At 50.2% G+C, this 23453-nt stretch overlaps 1 protein-coding gene across 6 annotated transcripts; it reads left to right on the forward strand.

Annotated features, from left to right (window-relative positions):
* Position 1: 1 nt before the first annotated feature.
* On the forward strand, positions 2 to 17712 carry GUK1 (guanylate kinase 1). Of its 6 annotated transcripts, none has more exons than XM_071734543.1 (9): positions 2 to 291; positions 2005 to 2183; positions 7822 to 7935; positions 9107 to 9148; positions 10293 to 10389; positions 14533 to 14671; positions 15687 to 15771; positions 16538 to 16623; positions 17534 to 17712. In XM_071734543.1, the coding sequence occupies exons 3-9, from the start codon at positions 7824 to 7826 to the stop codon at positions 17567 to 17569; spliced, it is 597 nt and encodes a 198-aa protein (XP_071590644.1). In that variant the 5' UTR covers positions 2 to 291; positions 2005 to 2183; positions 7822 to 7823; the 3' UTR covers positions 17570 to 17712. The 6 variants fall into 6 exon arrangements, with proteins under 6 accessions (XP_071590644.1, XP_071590643.1, XP_071590642.1 ...); XM_071734542.1 differs by having other exon boundaries at positions 2 to 249; positions 2005 to 2217; XM_071734541.1 differs by having other exon boundaries at positions 4 to 249.
* Positions 17713 to 23453: the final 5741 nt, after the last annotated feature.

Raw genomic sequence — 23453 nt, forward strand, 5'->3', positions numbered from 1 at the left:
TCGTGACGTCACGGCGCGCGGCGGCGGCGGGAGCGCGGGGGCTGCTGGGAACGATCCCCCCCCACCCCCCCCTCACTCCCCCTTCATCCCCTCAGATCCCCCCCCTCCCCCCCCCAAACAACCCCTAAAAAACCCCAAATCCCCCCTAAATAACTCCAAATCCCCCCCCCCCTCCCCTAAACCCCCGCCCCTACTCCCCCCTCCCCATGAGCGGGCGGCGGCTGCGCGGAGCCATCGCTTGGGCGGCGGGTGAGCGGGGGGGGACGGGGTCCCTCTTCCCTGAGGGGGCAGGTACGGCTGGGGGGGGGCGAGACCCTCACAGGGACCCTCGGCTGGGGGGCACCAGGTGGCCTCAGGGGTCTGAGTCCCTCACAGGGATTTTTGGCCGGGGGGCGAGGCCCAGGGGGCCTCAGGGGTTTAAGCCTCTCACAAGGATTTTTGGCTTTGGGGGCTCAGCTGACCCTGGGGGTCTGAGCCCTTCACAAGGAACCTTGGTTGGGGGGCACCAGGTGGCCTCAGGGGTTTAAGCCTCTCATAGGGATTTTTGGCTGGGATGCTGAGCCCCTCACAGGGATTTTTGGCTGGGGGGGGGGGGGGGGGGGGGGGGGCAGGTGGCCTCAGGGGTCTGAACTCCTCACAAGGACCCTCGGCTGGGGGGAGCTGGGATGCTGAGCCCCTCACAGGGATCTTTGCCGGGGGGGGGGGGGGGGGAGCCCAGATGGCCTCAGAGGTCTGAACCCCTCACAAGGACCCTTGGTTGGGGGTCCCAGGCGGCCTCGGGGGTCTGAGCCCCTCGTAGAGACCCTTGGCTGGGGGAGGTCAGGTCATCTCAGGGGTTTAAGCATCTCACAGGGAATTTTGGCTGGGGGAGGGGGAAGAGAGGGGGGCCAGGTGACCCCAGGAACCTGAGCCCCTCACAAGGACCCTCAGCTGGGGGTCCCAGGTGACCCCAGGGGTCTGAGCCCCTCACAGGGGTTTTTGGCTGGGGGTGGGGCAGGTGACACCAGGAGTTTAAGCCTCTCATAGGGATTTTTGGCTGGGGGGGCTGGGGTGCTGAGCCCCTCACAGGGATCCTTGGATGGGGGGGGGAGGCAGGTGGCCCCAGGGGTTTAAGCCCCTCACTGGGATTTTTGGCTGGGGTTGGGAGGCCCAGGTGGCCTCAGGGGTCTGAACCCCTCACAAGGACCCTTGGTTGGGGGTCCTGGGTGGCCTCAGGGATCTGAGCCCCTCACAGGGATTTTTGGCTGGGGGGAGGAGGGCAGGGGGGCCCCAGATGACCCCAGGAGCCTGAGCCCCTCACAGGGATTTTTGGCTGGGGGGGCCCAGCTGGCTTCAGGTGTCTGAGGCCCTCACAAGGACCCTCAGTGGGGGGGTGGGAGGTGGGCAGGGGGCAGCCCAGGGGGGACGAGGGGGAGGAAGAAGGGGGGACCCAGGTGACCCCAGGAGCCTGAGCCCCTCACAAGGACCCCCAGTTAGGGGTGGGGGGTTGGGCAGGGGGCATCCAGCTCGGGGTGCTGAGCCCCTCACAGGGATTTTAGTTGGGGGGGGGCCCTGCCAGCCCTGGGGTGTGCAGCCCCTCATAGGGACCCTCTCTTGAGGGATTGGGGGGTTCTGGTCCCACCACTGGGTTTCCTGCCCCCCAACCACCCTGAGGATGCTGAGCTCCCCATCACCCCTCCCAGCCCCTCCGTGTCCCCATCACTGCTTGGGGAGGGGGCTCTGAGGTGTCCCCCCTGCCTGGTTACATCAGCATTTTAAGGTGGGGCAGGGGAGGGGGGGTTCTGGATGAATTTATTGGGGTTTTTTTGGGTACCCTGTGAGATGGTGAGGGTAAAACCAGAGGTTTGGGGTAAACACCCTTCAGAAATAAAAGCTCTTGTGTGGTGAAATGCAAAGCACGTTGGGGGGAGGCAAAACCACACCTGAGCTTCACCTCTGGAGAAATTCCCCCAGGTGGGTAAAAAGGGGCTCAAACCAATTGGCTAACTGGTTAAACTGGTCCAGTTTTGCAGTGGGACACAGCTCTTGGAGTGACTCCTGACCTCCTGGACCTCGGTTTTCTGCAGTGACCTTGAGCAAGTGGTTCTGCCCTGCAAGGAGAGCAACACCAATCAGTGCAAGCAGCTAATTAGTGCTGTGTAGATAATTTGTTTCCAGGAGAAAAGTGGGCCCGACAGCTCTGGGTACTGTGCTGGGGATGCTCTGCTCCTCTTTTTGGTATTGCAATTAATAATTCCTTTTTTTTTTTTTTTTTTTTTAATTTAAGCAACCTTCTGGCTCTTGGGGCAGAATCTCTGCTGGTGCAAGACCTGGGGCTTTGAGATCCTGAGGGTTTTTCCTGCTAAAATGTTTTTGCTGGAGCTGGCTGGGGATTTCAGGAAGTGACCTGAAACTTAGGTGTGAGCAGCAGCAGTGCAACAAACCTCCTAAAAATAGGGAGTGGGATTATCATCCTAATTCAGGAGTCCTGGGGCTCCAGGGAAACTGCCCTTTAAGCTGCTTTTCTGCTTTGCTAAGACCTCCTCTCTTAAAGCCTCTCTGCTAATCACCATTAATTGTCTTTTAACTCTTTCCATGTCTCTCCTTCCAGTTGGTTCCTCCCCAGGTGAGTTGAGCAGGGCAGAGCAGACCCAAAAAATGTTCCTCACCCTTGGTGACCAAACCTTTTTTGGTGACCAAACCTTTTTTGGTGACCAAACCTTTTTTGGTGACCACCTCCTCTTTCCACAGCTCAGCCTGGTTTGTCCCCAGCCTCAGGAGTAGACACAAGGGGATGAAATAACTGTGCTGGGTGACTCCAGCCCCCTGGGATTTGCTCATGGGGCCAAAACCATTTTAGGTGTAACCCAGGAACCCCTCTCTGCCTGCTCTGGAAATGCCAAAATCTGAGCAAATAGGGAAATAAATTCGAATTTCTGCTCAAAATACAGAAATAATTGGAAGGGTGGTGCTGCAGACAGCTTGGAAATGGGATGTGCAGGTGCCTTGTGGGCTGGGAACCAAAGAGGAGAATTTACCAGTATCCCTGGATCCACCAGATCTCTTTCCTTGGGCTTTTTTTTTGGTGCTTTACTTGTGGTTTTTGAAGAAAAAGGTTTTTACTTTGAGGTTTTTGGGTTGCTGGAGGGGGAGGAGCTGTGTTTGACAGGGATGAGGAGGCAGAGGAGGTGGTTGGGGTGCAGCCCAGCCCATGGTTTGGAGCCATTTCTGGAGGTCAGGTTAACCAGATCCAACCCACCCCCTGCACCCATCAGCTCCTCACCCCCTCAGGACACTTTTATCCTTCACCTCTCCTGCAGAGCTGCTCCCAAAATCCCACGGTCTGCTGGGCACCTTCAGATGCTCCATGGGAGATGGTTTTGCTCTGGCACAGATTCCCAGTTTTCCAGCCCTTTCATCAGTCAGTGGAAACTGAATTTTTTTTTCTTTTCCTTTTTTTTCTTTTCCTTTTTTTTCTTTTCCTTTTTTTTTCTTTTCCTTTTTTTTTCTTTTCCTTTTTTTTCTTTTCCATTTTTTTTTCTTTTCCTTTTTTTTTCTTTTCCTTTTTTTCTTTTCCTTTTTTCTCTTTTCCTTTTTTTTCTTTTCCTTTTTTCTCTTTTCCTTTTTTCTCTTTTCCTTTTTTTTCTTTTCCTTTTTTTCTTTTCCTTTTTTTTTCTTTTCCTTTTTTTTTCTTTTCCTTTTTTTTTTCTTTTCCTTTTTTTTTTCTTTTCCTTTTTTTTTTCTTTTCCCCTCTATCCTAACTTCCATCTGGTTTTCCTCTGCAGATCTCCAGAAGAAGAGAAGGGGGGTGGATACTTCTGGAGGGAGGCAAGAGGAAACACCTTTTGAGTCTCTTGGCTCATTTTTAGCCTGTTTCCCAAAGAAGTGGGACCTGTGATCACAGCCCCTGTGTCTTTTCTCACTTGAGCTCTCAATATTTTTAGGAAAAAAAGAAGAAAAAAAAAAAGGGGGGGGGGGAATGAAGGAAAAGGAGATGATTTCCATCTCCCCAGCACAGACCCTGCAGGGTCCCACCTGGTGGCTTTTGTGGCATCACCTAAAACTGAGGTTAAGTGGTAGCTGGAGGCAACAACCACACAGGTTACAGTCTGAAAGGAGAGGAGTGTTGTCTGTGGGAGGTGAAATCCAGGGTAAAACCCAAACTGAGGGATGTTCTGGAAGAGTTTTTGTCTGCTGGGGGTGTAGCAGCTGTAGAGCCTGAGTTTTCTGCCATCTGAGAGTGTGGGCACCACCAGAGGAGGTGGTACATTTGAGAGGGTGTTCTGGACACCCCTTGAGCACCTTAACAACCAGTGGGACTGTTGGGGACACACCAGACCTGCATGTACCCCCTTAGCTGCATTTTGTCTCTTGTCTTTCCTAGCCAGGAGAGCAAAGGAGGAGAAAAAAAACCCCAAGAGGAGATTAAAGGGCAGGGAGCACTTTCCATTGGCCATCTTCAAACTGCAGCTGGGTAATTAAAGCTTTAGGCAGCTCATTAATAGCTCAGCTTCCTGCTGCCTGGCTCAGGGGTGCTGCCAGGAGCTGCATTTCATTCTTTGCCTGTCAGGGAAGAAAGCCAAAAGGTAAGGAGAGGATGGAGCCTTCTCCTCCCAGTGAGGGTTTTGCCCCTTTCCCAGTTTGTTTGGGTGAAATGGTTGTAAATGATTTGGGCAGCTTTACATTTTTTTTTTTGTTGTTGTTGAGGGGAAGGTGGGAGAGGAAAGCTCTTTAGTGGGGATGGGATCTGCAGGCAGAGGGGCTGGGATTTGGGCACCTGGAGCTCTTCTTGTTGGCAGAACCAGATGGTGGTGGAGGGAGAGAGGCCCAAACCTCCAGCCAGGACCCAAATGTCACCCAAATGTCACCTGCAGGGAGCTTGAGTGGTGTTTGAGGAAGCTGGAGAAGGGTGGGGGAACTTGGTTGAGGAAGAGCCAGGTGCTGGGGTGGCTGCAGGGTGACAAAATTTTCTGCAGCTCTTCTGGAGGAAGGATCAGGGCTCACCAGAGTTCTGCCACTTGGTTTTTATGGATGAGAGGAGTTGGCAGAGAGGAGAATGGTTTGGGCAGCTCAGCAGGAGCCTCTCTGCTTCCTGGCTGCAAGTGCTGAGAAGTTTTGCTGGTGAGGAGGTGCAGGAGGGTCGTGCTTCCCTCTCCAGGTGTGGAATATTTAGGGGAAAACTTGTGCTCTCTGGAAATTCTCAAAGGCTGAGGGAAAGGTAGGACAGGTCCTTACCTCAAAGGATTTCAGCCCTGTGGGGTTTTGGATGATGAAGCCCAATTCTGGCTGTGCATGGACCATGGGATCAGTTGTCTCAGGACCCTGGAGAATCATGGAATGGTTTTAGGTTGGGAAGGACCTTGGAGATCATCTCCAAGCTCCTGCCATGCCCAGGGACACCTCTCATCCAGCCCAGGTTGCTCCAAGCCTCATCCAACCTGGCCTTGAACACCTCCAGGGAGGGGGCAGCCACAGCTTCTCTGGGCAATCTGTTCCAGAGGCTCAGCACCCTCCTGCTGAAGAACTTCTTCCTCAGCTCCAGCCTGAACCTCTTCTCCTGCAGTTTCAATCCATTTCCCCTTGTCCTAGGGCTGGATACTGAGGAAAAGTCCCTCTGCAGCCTTCCTGGAGGTTCCCTTCAGGGATTGGAATTCCCCCAGAGTCTTCTTCAGGCTGAACAATCCCAGCTCCTCAGCCTCTCCTGGGAGCAGAAGTTCTCCAGCCCTTGGATCATCTTTGTGGCCTCCCCTGGGCTGGTTCCAAGAGGCTGAATCTGTTCAGTCTCTGGAGCTGCAGCACCCAGGGGACATTAACAGCAAAAAAAAACCAAAAAGAAGACACTTTTCTTTTGGAAGGTGATTGAAATGTGGGGGTTTTTACTCTGCTGTGGCACCTCCTTAGACTTTGTGTATTAACACCCTCTCCTTTTTTGCAGACTTTAAACTCTGGTCAGACAGAGCACCCTGGGGGACAGGAAAGAAGGGAAAACTCAGAGAATTTGTATAATTTGCAGCTGAATTTGTTTATTTTGCAGCTGTGTTGCCTGACCCAGGGCTGCGTGATGGCAGAGCTGTGCAGGAAGGAGGGATTTAGGGATAAGGAGGTATCCAGCTCCCTGAAGCTGGGGTTCAGGGAGGCAGCTGGGCTGGATTAGGCTGCTTCAGGATCCCCAGCCCAGTTTGTAAGACGTGGCATTTGGCTTAAGGCTGTTTAAAAAAGTGATTGGTAAGCTCAGGGTGACATTGCTGATGATCTCATTTAAAATGGAAAGGTCTGCTGAGGCCACACCCAGGCCCTCTGGTTCAAAAAAAAAAAAAAAAAAAAGCATTTCCAAGGGATTTTCTGCTTCCAGAGTGATGGTTTTTAAAGAGCAAAGGAGCAGCTTGTTTGGTTGCTCTTCTCACCACCTCTGCTTTAGAAGCTGCTGAGTTGCTGGTGATGGATGAGGGTCCCCAGTGGAACCCCCTGAACTGTCCTACAGGATTTGCTTCTTTATTCACAGGTTAATAATTAACTTTTCTTCCACCCAAAACCACCCAGCTGCTTGCTTTCTGGCTGAAGTAGCAACTGCAGAAAAAGTCTGTGTGGTCCCAGGCTGCCTTAATTTTTTTTTTTTTTCCTGTACCAGAAACCAAACATTTCTCCCTGGCCAGGAGAGCTCCAGGAAAGATGGGAATAAACCCCAAAGCACCTTTGCATCCCAAATCCCACCCGTGTTGGGGACATTGTTGCAGTTTTGGGGTTTAGTGGTGGGGGGCAGTGGGTCTGAGCTTCAGGCAGCTTTTGCCTGGGAATATTTAGGAAAATATATTTTAGGAATATATTTAGGAAAATATATGTATTTTCCTTTTTTCAGGAAAAGCTTTTGCCTGGGAATATTTAGGAAAATACATTTTAGGAGTATATTTAGGAAAATATATATATTTTCCTTTTTTCAGGAAAAGCTTTTGCCTGGGAATATTTAGCAAATATATTTTAGGAATATATTTAGGAAAATGTATATTTTCCTTTTTTCAGGAAAAGCTTTTGCCTGGGAATATTTATCCTGGGAATGCCAGGAAACATTCAGGTGCCCATCACAGGCTGCTGGTCTGTACTTGTTAGGATGTGAGCAAGCAGCAGAATAGGTGTGGTGGTCTCACAGACATCCCACCCCTCACTTGAAGCTGTGTAGCTGATTTCTGCCCTTTTTTTTTTTGTTTTTTTTTTTCCTACCAGCTTCTCCTGGAGGCCTCTGCCCATCTGAGGGGGGTGGCTGTGACCCCACAAGTGTTAAACTGGAATTTCCCTGCAGATCCCATGGTGTTTCCAGGCACAGACAGCATTTATCTCCTCCTAGAGAAAGTTTTCCTGGGATTTGGGTCTCAGAGGGACCCAGCCCTGGTGACAGAGCTCTTTTAGTGGCACCTGGAACCCAGTTTCCTCCTTTTTTGGGTTTAACCTCAGTCCTTCAGAACCACCCTGCACTGACACAGGTGCTTCAATGCCTGAGATCTTTGTTCCCTGCTAAGAACTGGGTACAGCAAGGGGAAACTTTCCTGCTGCACTGCTGTTTCCTGCTCTCCAAAATTATATCCAGGTCCTTTAAGGCTCCCAACCTGGTTCTTTCACAGAACCTAATTCCCTAATTTAAGGAACTAATGAACCCATGCTCCCTAATTTAAGACTTCTTTGAATTTCCCTGGAATTTCCCACACTCTGTTCCTTCCTATCAGCTCCAGGTTTGCCTTTTCTCACCATTTCAGACTTCCTGCAGAAACTCCAATCCAAGGGCAAAGCTTAGGTGCTTTTGTAGGTTCAAGCACACCTCCATATGGGGTTTTTTTTTTTCTCTTTTTCCAGCCATGCAGGGACCAAGACCCGTGGTTCTGAGCGGCCCCTCAGGTGCAGGGAAGAGCACTTTGTTAAAGAAATTACTTAAAGATTATGAGAATGTCTTTGGCTTCAGTGTCTCCCGTGAGTATCTTGAGTGTCTCTGGGGTGAGGACAAGGTAAGAGGAGGAGGAGTTCCCTGGGATGGTTCCCTCTGAGGTGAAAATAACCCTGGCAATGCTGGAATCCTCCAGCATCCACAGCAGCATCAGGGCAGGGAATTTTTTGGCAGCTTGCCTGCTGGAATATTTATTTTGTTGCTTTTTTTCTTGAGTGACACCCTAAAGGTTTCCCTCAGAGTCTGGGCAGTGCCTGTGGCTCATTTGCCTGATCTTTTTTGTGGAGTTCTGCAAGGTGTTTTTAAGAACATTACAAAAAATATTTGGGTTTTTTTTGCTGTCCTAACACTCTGGATCCTGCGAGTGAAACCCTTTGAGATCTGTGAGATTTGTTCTGCTAGGAAAGGGCCTGTTTAAAAATTTAGTATTACTGAAGAGGAAAATAAATTATCTTTCCTTTTTTGTCTTTGAACCCAATGTCATCATCTCACTTCAAATGAAATCTTTCCCTTTTCCCCAAAGTTGCCTCTTGGTAGATATTTTTCTCCCTAATTCTCCAGTGTCCTCTTAGACCTTGGCAGGTGCAGCTTTATGAAAACTTAGGGGTGATCAGAACCTTCTTGCTTTACAATAACTCCCACCAGTCCTAAATGAAATAAAAATCAGTGTTGCTTGCAGTGATGACCAGCAGCTTCTTTCTGGTTTGTAGAGCTTTGGCTTGAAGTAAAATCAGTTTGAACAACTTCCAGCCAGTTTCAAAGGCTGATTTATTCACCTACCTGCATTCATCTAATCCTGGCTGCTTTTAGCACCCTTGTAGGTGCTGCTTGAGCTTTTTAAATGAAGATAACTCAGGGCAGTGCTGATTCCCCTGAAGGGAGGCAGGGGGCTGAGGAATGTGCCCGGGGTTACACATCACAGAGCTGAACACCAAGTCCCACTCTGACTCCTCAGCCACCAAAAATCTGAATCAGTTGTTTGTAGATGATCTGGGATTCCTGGATTAAAGGCCAATCCTGCATGCTGCTGGGTGCCACACTGATTCCAGAAGCTTGGATCATTTTAAAGAGAGGATCCATCTTAGTTGGGGTAATCTGCTCTGTGTGTGGTTTTATTTCTTTGATACTCTTGCTTCCTACAATATTTACAAGGCTGGTTTTGGGGCTGTTATTATTATTTTTTTTTTTTGCTTACAGATACCACGAGGCAGCCAAGGCCTGGAGAAGTAAATGGCAAAGGTGAGTGTGTTGCAGTTGGGCCTCTCTTGGACTCAGCAAACAATTCCTCTGAAAAAAAAATCAAGTTTTTAGGTGAAGTGCATGCACTAAACCTCACTGGCAGATAATTGAGTGATGTTTAGAGGAGCAGACATTCCATAATGTTGTAAAAATGCACACAGACACCTACTTGAGTTCTTTATCTCTGTGGCAATGAGACCATAACCATTTACTCCTGCTCCATGAGCTGGAGAGAAGATATCAGAGGAGGGGATGAACTTGGCAGAACAAACCCAAAATGTAATTAAATGATGAAATTAAATCCTGAAATGGAAGCATGTGCTGCCAGTTCTCTTTTCTGGACTCTCTGTGACTCCCTGGTCAAGGTTTATGCACCCTGCTCCATACTTGGGCAGTGAGTGGATGGATTGATTTTTCCAAAGGGACAGATAGAGAGCCCTTAAACACACCCTGCTCTGGGAATTGCAGCTTCATGAGGTGTCTCTGGATGCAGAGCTTGTGTTCAGCTGCTTTTCTCTTCTCTGCTTTGTTTGCAGAAACTTCAGAAAGAATCAAATGAGCTTTCTGCTTAATTTCCAATGGCACTTTTCCCCCTGAAGTGAAAGGGAGGAATTTTAACAGAAGATAAGAGAAACATTCCTTTTTAGTTCCTTTTTATTTTGATGTTCCCTTTTATCTCTCTCACTCCATTCTAGGCTTTAATCATAAATGCTTTCAAATTAAGGGCCTCTTTGGTCCTGCTGTAATGGGAAGGAAGTTTCTCCCTGCACCAGAAAGAGGAAAAGGGATGGAAAAGGGGGATGCAGGAGCATTTTTGGCCACACAGAGAGCTCCAAAACATTTTAAGCAGGTGCCTGGGCAATTGGCATTGGGGATGCTGTAATTAGGGAGCAGTTACCTGCATTCTGAAATTACTCTGGTATGGTTATTTTATTATTTATTATTTAATTATGGTTATTTTGACCATGAACTTTCCCTTCAAAGCTATTAATTCCTGGGTCTTTTTTCTTTTTTTTTTTTTTTTCCCTTTTTTTTTTTAAATTTTTTTTTGTTGGTTTGTTGGGGTTTTTTTTTGGTTGGTTGGTTGGTTGGTTTTGGTTTTTTTGGTTGTTTTATTTGTTTCTTTTTGGTTTTCCCTCTCCAGATTACCACTTTGTGACCAGAGAGGAAATGAAGAAAGAAATTGATGCTGGTGAATTCATTGAACATGCAGAATTCTCTGGAAATATGTATGGGACAAGGTATGGGCAGCTCAGGGATCCTCACTGCCCAACCCAGGGTGGTTCTGGGAGCTGGCAAGGTGGCAAAGACAAAAAATACTTGAATTTAACAACATTCTTTTCCCCCCAGACACAGGTTCTTGCCACAAGCAGAGCTTTTTATTGATAGCAGGGTCAATGTCAGCTTTATTAAAATTAAAAAATTAACTCCTGCAGAGAGTCAGCTCATTGTGATTGAGTCATCACTGAGTTCTGAGGATCTCTGTAGCCTCCAGTGCTTGAGGGCTGCTGAAGGTGTTCAAATCCTCTCAGCTTTTCTTGCACAGGGGTGATTTTCACAGACTATTTGTGCTCCTTAATATTTTCCAATATTAATTGGAATTAATAACTGCAGGGAGCAGTGTGGAGGCTTCTGCACATTATCCCTAATGGTCTGGATACAATGGATTTAGGAGCAAAGTGGTGATCAGAGGGCTGGAGCTATGAGAACAGGCTGAGAGGGTTGGGGGTGTTCAGCCTGGAGAGAAGAAGGCTCCAGGGAGACCTCAGAGCATCTTCCAGTGCCTGGAGGGGCTCCAGGGAAGCTGGGGATGGAGTTTTAACAAGGGATGGAGGGACAGGATGAAGGGGAATGGGTTAAAACTTGAAGAGCGGGGATGTAAGTTGGACGTTAGGGAGAAATTCTTTCCTGTGAGGGTGCTGAGCCCCTGGCCCAGGTTCCCCAAGGAATCTGTGGCTGCCCCATCCCTGGAAGTGTTTAAATCCAGGTTGGATGGGGCTTGGAGCAACCTGGGCTGGTGGGAGGTGTCCTTGACTATTCCAGGGGGGTTGGAATGAGGTGATCTTTAGGGTCCCTTCCAACCCAAACCATTCCAGGATTCTGTGGTATCTGTTCTGGCTGTTATGAAACAAGGAGTTTCACACCTCGAGTCCTGTGTCCAGTTCTGGGCCCCTCAGCTCAGGAAGGAGATTGAGGTGCTGGAGCAGGTCCAGAGAAGAGCAAGGAGGCTGGGAAGGGATCCAGCACAAGTGCTGTGAGGAAGGGCTGAGGGAGCTGGGGGTGTTGAGGCTGGAGAAGAGGAGGCTCAGGGGAGACCTCATCACTCTCTCCAACTCCCTGAAAGGAGGTTGGAGCCAGGGGGGGGTTGGGCTCTTTTCCCAGGCAACTCTCAGCAAGACAAGAGGGCACAAGAGGTCTCAAGTTGTGCCAGGGGAGGTTTAGGTTGGACATTAGAAAGAATTTCTTTCTGGAGAGGGTGATCAGGCATTGGAATGGGCTGCCCAGGGAAGGGGTGGATTCTCCATCCCTGGAGATATTTCCAAAGAGCCTGGATGTGGCACTCAGTGCCATGGGCTGGGAACTGCAGCGGGAGTGGATCAAGGGTTGGACTTGATGAGCTCTGAGGTCCCTTCCAACCCAGCCCATTCTATGATTCTGTGATTCTATGATTCCAAGGGTTCTGCTGCTCTGGTACAGTGGCTGCTTATGAGCAGATCAATTGCACAGCACCCCTGGCTGGGGTTAAAGAGTGAGGTGGATTTTAAAATAGCATTGCCCTCAGCTCTGGGGCTGAGGATCAATAGAACAAGCTGCAGTGTTAATTAGAAGGCTGTTATCTTACACAGTTATTTTGAGGAAATGATGGCACTGTAGTAAAGGACCTGCTAAGCAGGAAAAGTGAATGTTCCTTGAGATATTAGTTGAAATTAGTTAGAAATTTGCCTGGAATGCCTTTCAGGAAGATGTAGGTTGTTGAAAAGAGCTGAGTGTGTCTTTCTGAAGACTGTTTGGAGGTGGCCAAGTTTCTTTTTGAGGAGGGCTTCCTGGTGAGGAGGGCTTCCTGGTGAGGAGGGCTTCCTGGTGAGGAGGGCTTCCTGGTGAGGAGGGCTTCCTGGTGAGGAGGGCTTCCTGGTGAGGAGGGCTTCCTGGTGAGGAGGGCTTCCTGGTGAGGAGGGTTTCCTGGTGAGGAGTGTTTCCTTTTCCTGGTGAGAAGGGCTTCCTTCTGGGAGGTACCAACACAAAGTCCCTAAACTGAGCATGCTGCACAGCTCTGAAGGACCAGCTGGTGATTTTTGCACTTCAGTACAGTGGCTGTTCCAGTGTGACATGCAGAGGTGTCACTGCTGTCACCACAGCCTCTCAGGGGTCTGGTTTTGCTGGCAGGACAATGCCCTGCCCTGGCCTTGATACTTCCAGTGTCAAGAAGAGAAACCTGATGGCTCATCTTCCAAATCCTCAGCACCAAGGAGAAGCTGAGTTCAAGCTCCTTAATCCCTGGCTGCATCCTCCACGTGTCCTCCTTAATCCAGCCAGCCACAGGGTGGAGGTGTCTGCCTTCTGAGGCCTGATCCATAGGTGGAGTTGATTTTAGTGCCTTTTCCTCAGAGTGGGGGCTGAGAAGACATTTTCTCAGCCAATTTTCTTGAAAAATCTGCAGGAATTCAGTACTTTAACCAAATTATGTACTTGAGTTGGCTTCTGAGGTGCTTTTTCTCCCTGGCCCTCACTTTCACCTGGGTTCCCCTCTGCATCTTCCCCCTGCCTGTGGTGGTGGGAGGCTGAAAATAACCCAGACCCTCTGAACAATAAATATCTCTTTGGAAGGAAAAAAAAATACAGAAACTCCAAGCTCAGGTTTCCTCTACTAAGGATGTTTCTAATCCAAATGTGTGACAAAATGGAGAGTCCTTCATGCCTCTCAGAATAATTGAAGTTTTCTCCAGTCCTTTTTGTTCCCTAAATCTCACCAGCTAATAAGAATGAGGAACTATAAATTAATTGCTTAATGTAAGAGCCCTTTCAGGGCACTGTCTGTGTCCTGCCCAGAGAAACCAGAATTTCTTTGAAACCACCTTAAATTGGAGACTGAAATCAGAGTGCAGCCATCAAGTCTTTTTCCAAGGGTTGTGAAAGCTGCTGGCTTGTTAGGGGTGGAGTTGGCTGATGCCTGGTGGTACCTGATGAAACCTGCAGCTTTCACATGGCAAACCAAGGCACTCTGGGGAGTTTTTGGGAATTTCTGGTGGATGAGTCTCAGATCTGTCTTTGTTCAGGGCACAGTGCTGGTCTTGGAGCTTGCTGCTTCCTCTTGGGGTTTGTAACCTGTGTTTTGGGACTCCCAGGTCAGGAAGAAGGTCACCAACCACCTCAAGATCTCTAAATCTCTTCTGCCACTGCCTAACAGGAGGAAACAGCCTCAGGGTGTGCCAGGGGAGGTTTAGGTTTGATAACAGCAAAAATTTCTTGATGGAAAAGGTGTGAAGGCTGGGAAAAGGCTGTCTGGGGGTGGTGGTGGTGGTGTCACCATTGCTGAAGGGATTTCAGAGCCCTGGAGATGTGGTGCTGAGGGACATGGTGGCTTTGGCAGTGCTGGGGTGATGCTTGGACTTGGTGATTTTGGTCTTTTCCAACCAAAATCACGACCTGGTTCTGTGAGCCTCCTGATTTCACCCCCTCAAAAACTGCAGTGCCACCTTTGAGCTCCTGGCAGGGCTTCTCTCTGCTCTCTTGGTGCCATGGAGCCCTGGTTTGAAGGAGAGCCTGTGCCCAGCACTCTGCAGATGCCAACAAAAAATTCCCTGAGAGGATTGCAGCCCAGGAACCACTCCAGGTACCTCCAGTGCACCAGGAAGGAGTTGGAACTGCTGCTCCTCCAGGGAAAAATGTGTTGAGGAGCAACCTCCAGGCAATTCCCCTGTGTTGGGGAAGAGTCTTCAACAACATAAAAGAACAACCACACTAAAAATGCCTTTTTAATTGTGCATCTTCTGGCCCAGGCAGGAGCCTCTCCATCAGGCAGCCTTCAGGAGAGTGTGTGGATGCAGGAATTGGTGGATCTCTGGAGAAGGGAAATTCCTCAGTGGTTTTGGTGAAGGTTGCTCCTGGGTTTGGTGCTTTCCAGGCTGGACCTGAGCCACTCTGCACATTTCCACACCTTCCATCATGGTTTTGCTGACCTCTTGTAGGAGACACCAAGTCCCTGCTCTGCCCCAGAGGACACTTGGGGAAAGAGAAACTTCAGCAAAAGCAGAGCAGGATCTCCCTTCTCTCCTGCCACATTTTGGGCACAGGGGGGACCCCTGTGGGGTGAAAACCCTGCTTGGAGTGGGACACACTTCAGTGCCTGGATGCCCTGACCCCTTCCCTCTTTGCTTTGTCCTCAGTAAAGGTGCAGTGCAGGCTGTCCAGGCCCAGAACCAGATCTGTGTCCTTGACATTGACATCCAGGGTGTGAAGAACATCAAGAAGACAGACCTGAACCCCATCTACATCTCTGTGCAGCCCCCATCTTTGGACATCCTGGTGAGCGACCGCCTTCCTTTGCCGTTAGGCACTTAGAGGTAATCAGCACCTTGCTGGGGGTTCTCCTCCCCTTCATCACCTCCAGGTTTCTAAGGGTGGGGAGGATGTTTCTGAGCACCCCCTCTGCCCAGTCTTAACTCCCCAACCTCTTGTTCCCAGGGATCAGTCTGCCCTGTTTTCCAGATTCCTTCCTATCCAGCTTCCACACTGGGCTGCCAGCCCCCTCGCTGCCTGCTCAGCCTTTAGCTGCTTATTTTGTGCTTAACACTGGGGAGAAAAGGAGGTTTTTTGTGCTGAGACTTGCCTCCATCTCTTAAATTTAAATTCAGGTTGATTCTCTGCAGCACCCCAGGTCCTGTACCCCTCTTATGGGGCTCTGTATAGCTAATGATCTCCGTGTGCCTCTGGGAGAAGTGAAATCCCTGCCAGGATTCAGAGAAGGGATGTGGATTAATTAGTGGGTATGGGACTTCCAGAAGCCATGCAAAAAATCCTGGCTCTCTCCCCTCATGCTCTCAGTAGGTCAGGCAGCCTGATTCTCATTGGAGGAGGAAGCCAACAGCACCAGAGCCCAGCAGAGAAATTTCATCTCCCAGCATCACCTGCAAAAAAACTACAAATTAAAAAAAAAAACGAAAAACAGGGAGTGAAAAAGCAACTGGGAAGCTGAGTCTTGGGTGGAAGATCTTCAAGGCCAGGTTGGATGAGGCCTTGAGTAATCTTTTCTAGAAGAGAGGCATCCCTGCCCGTGGCAGGGGGGTTGGAGCAGATGATCTCTCCTGGAAGGTCCCTTCCAACCTAAGCAGATGATCTTCACCCAAGCCCTGCTGGGCCACTGGTTTGCTCTGGGCTGTGGATGAAGCTCCTCACCCTTTGCAAAGTGTTCTGACGTGCACGTGGTCACCAGCAGTAGGAAATGGTGAACCAGGGGACTTCTGGGGTAGTTTCATGCCTGCAGGATTTGGGACAGGTGTTCCTTCAATGTTTTTTTTTTGGGGTTTTTTTTTGGGTTTAGGAAAAACGACTCCGGGACAGGAAGACTGAGACAGAAGAAAGTTTAACGAAGCGTTTGAATGCAGCCCGGGTAGATTTGGAACTCAGTGAGTCCAGGGGCCTTCAAGTGAGGTGCCAAGGGGGGCTGGGGGTGCTTTGGGGAATTGAGGAGATGGTTGCTGCATGTGGGAAGTTCTCCTCTCCCTCTACTCTGCCCTGGTGAGGCCCCATCTCCAGTGCTGTGTCCAGCTCTGGGCTCCTTGGCTCAGGAAGGGCAGGGAACTGCTGGAGAAGGTGCAGCAAAGGGCTGTGAGGTGTTTGGGGGTCTTCATCTTACAAGAGAAGGCTGAGGGACTTGGGTCTTCTTACTCTGGAGAAGAGAAGACTGAGGGAGGGTCTTATCACCCCTCATAAATACTCAGAGGGGGGGGATGGTCTTTGTAGGGGGTGCCCAGGGAGAGGACATGGGGACAAACTTGATCCATAGGAAGTTCCATCTCAACATGAGGAGGAACTTGGTTACTCTGAGGGTGGCAGAGCACTGGAACTGCCCAGAGAGGTGGTGGAGTCTCAGTCTCTGGGGATATTCAGAACCCACCTGGACACCATCCTGTGCCACCTGCTCTGGATCAGCCTGTCCTGGACAAGGGGATCTCCAGAACTCCCTCCCAACCCCTCACATTCTCCATTTCTCTGGTTCACCAAGAAATGTTGTCATGGCCTGGACATGGGCACCTGCAGAGAAGCCACCTTATCAGTGTGGCTGAAATAACCTTTAAATACCACAGGAACTTGGGTCATTGATGTGAGAGATGACACAGGGAAGGAACATGCTCTCCTCTTAACTCCTCTTATCCTCTTCTCCTTCCCTAGGTAAAGAGCCTGGCCTCTTTGACTTGGTCATTATTAATGATGATTTAGAAAAAGCATATTCTGAACTGAAGGAGGTGCTGCTGGAGGTGAGTATTTTGGGGGTTCTCTTCAGGCAGGGGTGACCTCCAGCCTGAGCAGATGAGGGTCTGTGTGCAGGCAGCCAAAGAGTGTGACCTCCTGGCCACACTTGATGTGTTTTGAGCTGCTGAGTGACATAGTTGAGAACAGAGCTGTACAGGTGATGGTGGATCAGTGGCCTCACAGTGGGAAATGGATCCAGCACTGTCCTGGATTAAGGACAAAATAAAAAAAACAGCCTTGGACAGTGTGGGAGAGCTGAATTTGAAGAGCCTCAAAGCCAATCCTTGTGGTGTTTGGGTCTGTGAAAGGGTGTGGAGCTGTTCAGAGGGAGACAGCTGTGGTCTCCAGAGCTGTGAAACTCTGAGTTGTTCCTCTGGAGCCAGGATGGGAGAGTTGGGGGTGTTCAGCCTGGAGAAGAGAAGGCTCCAGGGAGACCTCAGAGCACCTTCCAGTACCTGGAGGGGCTCCAGGAAAGCTGGGGAGGGACTTGGGAGAAGGGAATGAGGTGGCAGGAGGGGAGAGGAAGTGGTTTCAAACTGTAGGAGGGGAAATTTAGATGAGATATCAGGAAGAAATTTTTCCCTTTGAGGGTGATGAAACACTGGCCCAGGTTTCCCAGAGAAGCTGTGACTGCCCCATCCCTGGAAATGTTCCAGGCCAGGTTGGATGGGTCTTGGAGCAACCTGGGCTGGTGGGAGGTGTCCCTGCCCATGTCAGGGGGGTTGGAACTGGATGATCTTTAAAGTCCCTTCAAATTCCAACCATTTTATGATTCTGTGACTTCTCCAGCTTGGTCTGGTGGGAAATGTCTCTGCCTATGGGAGTGGGGTTGGAATTAGGTGAACTTTAAGGTCCCTTCCAACCCAAACCAGTTTGTAATTCCATGATTCTATGATTTCCCTGGTCTCCTTGCAGGAAATCAAGAAGACCCAAGAATCCAAGAAGTCCTGAGCTGAACCTTCCAGGCCCTTTTAACTTTGCACATCATTCCCGAAGCGCGTCGCACCGGTTTATTCCAAGAGACATTCCCTTTAGGCTGCTCCTCTTCCCCACTTTGCTCTAGGATGTTTCTATTAAAAGGAAAGAAAATGAAACCTGGTCACACTCGTGTTTCTGTTCTCCGTGGGCTCACCCAGCTTTGTACCTCAGGTGGATGCTTCAGAAGCCATGGAAGAGCTCCCGTGGGTTTGTGAGGCTGCAGAGGAGCAGCTGCAGCCCCAGGGATGGGAGTTTGGATCCCACTGGAGTATTTCTGGAGTGATTCCACTCACTAGAGGGTGTCACACTTCACTTGGTGTGACCCCCACCACCATCCCACCTCCAGGGGGTTCCCACCTGAGTGTTGGCTTCATCTTGGCTCCTGCTTCCTTTTGGCAGATCTGGCAGCAGCTCCAGGTTGTCCCACCCTTTGTCCCTGCTCTCGTGGCATCTTGTGTCCCTGAGGAGACCTCAGTCCTTGTCAGCAGATGGGTTTGGTTCCTCAGCCAAGAGAATGGAATGGTTGGAGGATGTGAGCCAAAAAATGAGGTTGGAAAAATGTCATCAGTCCACTGCCTTTTTTTCTGGGGGGGGAAAGTGCTGTGAGCTTCTCTCTGACACCTTGCAGCCATCTTGTAACTCACGTTGAATTTAGGTGCAGGTAGATTATTTTTTTTTTATGCTCTTGTACCTACAAATTGAGGGAGAAATCATTTCCCTCCCAATCCATGCAGTCTTTTTGGGTGATGTGCTTGAGGGCAGCAATAAATCCCTTTTCCTCAGAGGGATCCATTCCATCCAGCCCCTCTCCCACATCCCAGTCTCTTTCTTCAGGCATGGAGAGCTTTGCTGGGAAGGTGCTTTGCATTTTGCTCCTTCAGCCTTAATCTTGATGCTTTCACCTGACTTCTGAGCCCTTTTCTCTCTCCAGCAAGTTGTATTCTGAGCCTCCTCAGAGAGGGGTTGGTTTCTCAGAGCACCCCAAACTTCACCAGAAGGAAGTACAGGAGAGAGACCAGCACCTTGCATCTGGTACCTCCAGGTGGTTCACCTGGTCCTGGGCTGCAGGGAAGAAAAAGTTTCTGCAAACAGCCATGAGGCACAGGGTTGCTGATCCCAGAGCATTTTTTCCTGGAGGATGAACAAGGATTGTGGTTGATCCTTAAGAAATGAGGAATCCAGGAGAGCTGCCCCCTCCACTTCCAACTCAACTTTTGGGTTTCCCTCTCTCCATATCCCATCTCCCCACTTTACCCAGCAGCTCCAGTCCCTCTCCACACCCCCCCAGTCCAGCTCCACCCTCATTTTCCAAACTCCCTCTTCCACTTTGTAGACACCACTGGGCAGAACCAGACCTTGGGCAACCCTTTGACCACCTGGCTTGCATTTTGGATTATTTGCTTGGAACAGGTTGCCCAGAGGGGTGGGAGATTCCCCATCCCTGGAGACATTTAGGGCCAGGTTGGATGAAGCTCTCAGTCACCTGCTCACTGCAGGGGGGTTGGACCAGATGATCTTTAATGACCCAAACTATTCTGTGCTTTTAGGGTTATTTTGATCCTTTGGATGGTTTAAATCCATCTTTCCTAGCTGATCCTATGTGAAATCCTCCTGCCTGGTCTCCTACACTTGGTTAAACCACCAGGAAAATGCTTCCCAAGGATTTTTTTCCAGGGGGGATACACTTGCTTCACCCCTCCTCGATGGTGTTGGAATTTTGTGGCCGGGAGGCTCTTCCTGGGGTGGTGAGAGGTGATGTTTTTATTATTTTTTTATATCTTTTTATTATTTGGAGAGGCGACGTCTGCAATGGGGAAGCGTCCCCTCTAGATGGCAGGAATGACACCAGGAAAACTCCGGGATTGCCTGGGAACCGAGGAGGTGGAAAGGACACGGTGCTGGGCTCCAGCCACCCCGTGAGAAGAAGGGACCCGCGGTGCTGTCACCACCCCCAGATGGACATTCCCAACCCTGCCACAACCTCCGGAGCTTCCCAACCATCCTCCAACCCAGCCTCCGGGAAAGGTGAGTGTTCCCTGGGAATGGGAAGGGATGATGCTGCAGCTCATCCTGCTTGGAAAAACGGGATGGTGAGGGTCGGGGGGGCGGGGGGGAGGGAGGGAAGGAGAGTAATTTATTTAAATCCCTCGTGTCCCCTTTCCCTGGGGGTGACAGAGAGGGGACAACCACCCCCACCCCACAGGGGGTGACCTTTTTTTGGTGGCTCCTTCAGAAGGGACCAAAGCAGGGAATGCTTGGGTGCCTGGAGCTATGGGGAGGTGACAGGGTGGCCACCAAGGTGCTGGGGTGGAAGGAGCAGGAATGGGGTTTGGTTTCTGGAGCCAGGTTGGTCACCCAGCTCTGGAGCATCTCTCAAGAGTTGGTTTTGGGGGCTCTTGGCAGTGTCCTCCCCCTCTGGGGTTGGTGTTTTGGAAGAGGGGGGGAGGGGGTGCACATGGAGTGGGAAGGGGGTGGGTGAAGGCACCTGTTGAAATGGGGTTCATTTCTCTCTCCTCATAGAGACATTCCAGCTCAGCCAATTTTCTTGAAAAATCTGCAGGAATTCAGTACTTTAACCAAATTATGTACTTGAGTTGGCTTCTGAGGTGCTTTTTCTCCCTGGCCCTCACTTTCACCTGGGTTCCCCTCTGCATCTTCCCCCTGCCTGTGGTGGTGGGAGGCTGAAAATAACCCAGACCCTCTGAACAATAAATATCTCTTTGGAAGGAAAAAAAATAAAGAAACTCCAAGCTCAGGTTTCCTCTACTAAGGATGTTTCTAATCCAAATGTGTGACAAAATGGAGAGTCCTTTGTGCCTCTCAGAATAATTGAAGTTTTCTCCAATCCTTTTTGTCCCCTAAATGGCTGATTTATTAATTTTATTTGTAAATGTAAAGTCCTGCCTGGATCCAGGGTTTCAGTACCAGCTCCTTGGGGATGCAGCCATCCTGAGGGGGGACACCCTATCTCCTCACCTAGGAGATTTTCCAGGCAGGAAGGTGCTGAACACACCAGCCAAGAGGATTTAGGGTGTTTTGGGGTGAAAGTGGACAAGGTGAAGGATGAGAGGGAGTTAATGCTGTCAAATGTGGTTTTCTTTAGTTGTCCCCAATACCTCCTCACCTGACCCCAAGGCACCACAGGGATGGATTTCACCCCCTGAGCAGGGCTGGGGTTCCAGCTGAGATGTTGGTTGCCCCATCTTGAGGGGCACCCCAATGATAGAATGGACTTGCTCCTGGCTTGCTTGCAGAAATGTCAGAAAAAGGGCATTTTTATATAAATATTTTTTCCACTGTTCCATCAGACTGGAATAAAACTGGGTGGATTTCAGCTATTTTCAGCTCTGCACAATGCTTTGGGCTGATCTCTTTTCCCATCCTCCTCTTCATTCAAGGTCTTTGCCACTTGAAATAACCCTTCCAGGGGGGAACACGAGGGTGGTGGCTTTAGGTGACTTCTGCTCTGACCCAACAGCACCAAGATGCTTCCTGGGAAGGATGTCATGCAGGGGACACGTGGGGACAGGCAGTCCCCAAAGCCAGTGCCCAGATCATCCTGGGGGATGAAGCCAAGAAAGGCTGGAGCCCCACTCCAGGATGGCTTCAAACAGCCCGAATTAACCCAAAACCCATCCCCCCGTGGCTCCTTCCAGCATCTTATGTCCTCAATGATCCCAGAATCCAAGGATTTATTCTTGCCATGGCTTTTCTTGACATCTCAGTGCTTTTTGGAGGCAGCCCTGATTTTTCAAGCTTCCTTCCATGTGACTGCAAAAAGGTGCCTGAGGGCAGAGCTGGCCTGGGAAATAATTGGGTGGCTGGAGTATAAAAGAAGCAACGAGGAGTAAATGCTGCAGGAATAACCCTGCTTTCCTGGCTCTCCCCTGTCACTGTCCTGCTCACACTGCTTCCCAACTTCTGATGGGATTTGAGCATCCTGGCTGCCCAGGTGTGGTGGGATACTCTCACCTGGCTGCCCAGGGATGGTGTGGGATGGGTAGGGCTGTGGCTACCAAGCAGTTATCAATGGGGTGGGGGGAGAAAAACCTTGTTGCAAACCAGCCTGAGCTCCCCACGTGGATTTAGGACCTTCTGGGGAGGTTGTTTAGCAGATCAGTGGCAGTGCTGGCTGGCCCTGGTGTGGTCTGGGTTAGCAGTTTTGTTGCCAAGACCCAATTTTTGGGGTTTTTTCCTGCTCTCTTCAGTGCCTGCCTTCCCATGGGTGTGCAGCAAACCTTTCCTAGGAAATCCCCTGGCAGCCTGGTGGCTTCAACCAGGAGCTGAGAGCCTTGCTGTGAGGGTTTAGGGGTGTCAGCCCTCTCCTTGGGGTTACCCTTCCACAGCAGTGCTGTAGGGTGGGACCTGCTGGCCCTCCCCATCCCTGGAAATGTTGAAGGCCAGGCTGGGTGGCCCTCCACCATCCCAAATGTGACTTTGTGTGTGTTGGGGCAGATGAGGAGGAGGGCTTAGTGGGTTGGGGATGGATTTCCCTGGCCCAGGAATGTCTGTGCTGGACTGAGGGATTTTTATTTTTATTTTTTAGGGAGCTGCTGCTGCTGAGACTGATTTTTATGCCAGAGGTTCTGGTCCCTGCCCTGGGATGCTGATGCCCTCTTTGTGCTCTCCCTTAGGATGCTGAGGTGACCACCTCATGCCAGCTGCTGCTGCCACACCTTGAGGCACCCACCAACACTAACAGGTAGGTCCCAAAAACCCCACAGTGGCTCCTAACCCTTTGTTGGGGTTCTTTGACCCCAGAAGGACCTGACCCAACACACACCAGCACCCCTTGAACAAGGCATTGCTCCTCCAGGGCTTGTTTTTCCTGACCATGCTGCTGCTGGGAAAGAAGTCCCAGGGTCCCTCAGGATATTGAGGGGCTGGAGCCTGTCCAGGGAAGGGCAACAGAGCTGGGAAAGGGATCTGGAGCACAAATCTTATGAGGAGGGGCTGAAGGACCTGGGGGTGTTCAGGCTGGAGAAAAGTAGACTGAGGAGAGACCTTCTGACTGCCTAAAACTCCCTAAAAGGAGGTTGGAGTGGGGTGGGTATTGATCTCTTCTCCCAAGGAATAAATGATAGAACAAGAGTAAACCACCTCAGCTTGTGCCAGGAGAGACAATACAATTTCCAGCCTTCCAGCTAAAGGTTAAAATTGGATATTTGGAAAAATTCCTTTACTTAGAAGAAGTGTCAAGCACTGTAAGAGGCTGCCCAGGGCAGTGGTGATGGAGTTACCATCCCTGGAGGTGTTCAGAAAATGTGTGGACGTGGCACTTGAAGGCATGGTGTAGTTGTTATGGTGCTGTTGGGTTTACAGTTGGACTTGGTGATCCATGGAGCTGTTTCCCAATATTTGATTAGGGTGAGGATCCAGTTTTTTTTTTTTCTAACCCAGGCAATTGGGGAGCATCCCACCCATATGTGATGCTCCAAGGTGCTGATAGGAGTCACATTGTCAGATGGTGGTGGAGGGAAAGAGGCCCAAACCTCCAGCCAGGACCCAAATGTCACCTGCAGGGAGCTTGAGTGGTGTTTGAGGAAGCTGGAGAAGGGTGGGGGAACTTGGTTGAGGAAGAGCCAGGTGCTGGGGTGGCTGCAGGGTGACAAAATTTTCTGCAGCTCTTCTGGAGGAAGGATCAGGGCTCACCAGAGTTCTGCCACTTGGTTTTTATGGATGAGAGGAGTTGGCAGAGAGGAGAATGGTTTGGGCAGCTCGGCAGGAGACTCTCTGCTTCCTGGCTGCAAGTGCTGAGAAGTTTTGCTGGTGAGGAGGTGCAGGAGGGTCGTGCTTCCCTCTCCAGGTGTGGAATATTTAGGGAAAAACTTGTGCTCTCTGGAAATTCTCAAAGGCT

This window comes from Heliangelus exortis, chromosome 2 (assembly GCF_036169615.1).
Source record: "Heliangelus exortis chromosome 2, bHelExo1.hap1, whole genome shotgun sequence".
Lineage (NCBI taxonomy): Eukaryota > Metazoa > Chordata > Aves > Apodiformes > Trochilidae > Heliangelus > Heliangelus exortis.

What these genes read in the sequence shown, in the direction of transcription:
- GUK1 (XM_071734539.1), top strand. Translation starts at nt 207, where the DNA reads ATGAGCGGGCGGCGGCTGCGCGGAGCCATCGCTTGGGCGGCGGGTGAG. An exon ending in CCTCTTCCCTGAGGGGGCAG is followed by an intron (nt 292 to 7,821) that starts GTACGGCTGGGG and finishes CTCTTTTTCCAG; the next exon opens with CCATGCAGGGACCAAGACCC. An exon ending in CTTTGGCTTCAGTGTCTCCC is followed by an intron (nt 7,936 to 9,106) that starts GTGAGTATCTTG and finishes TTTTGCTTACAG; the next exon opens with ATACCACGAGGCAGCCAAGG.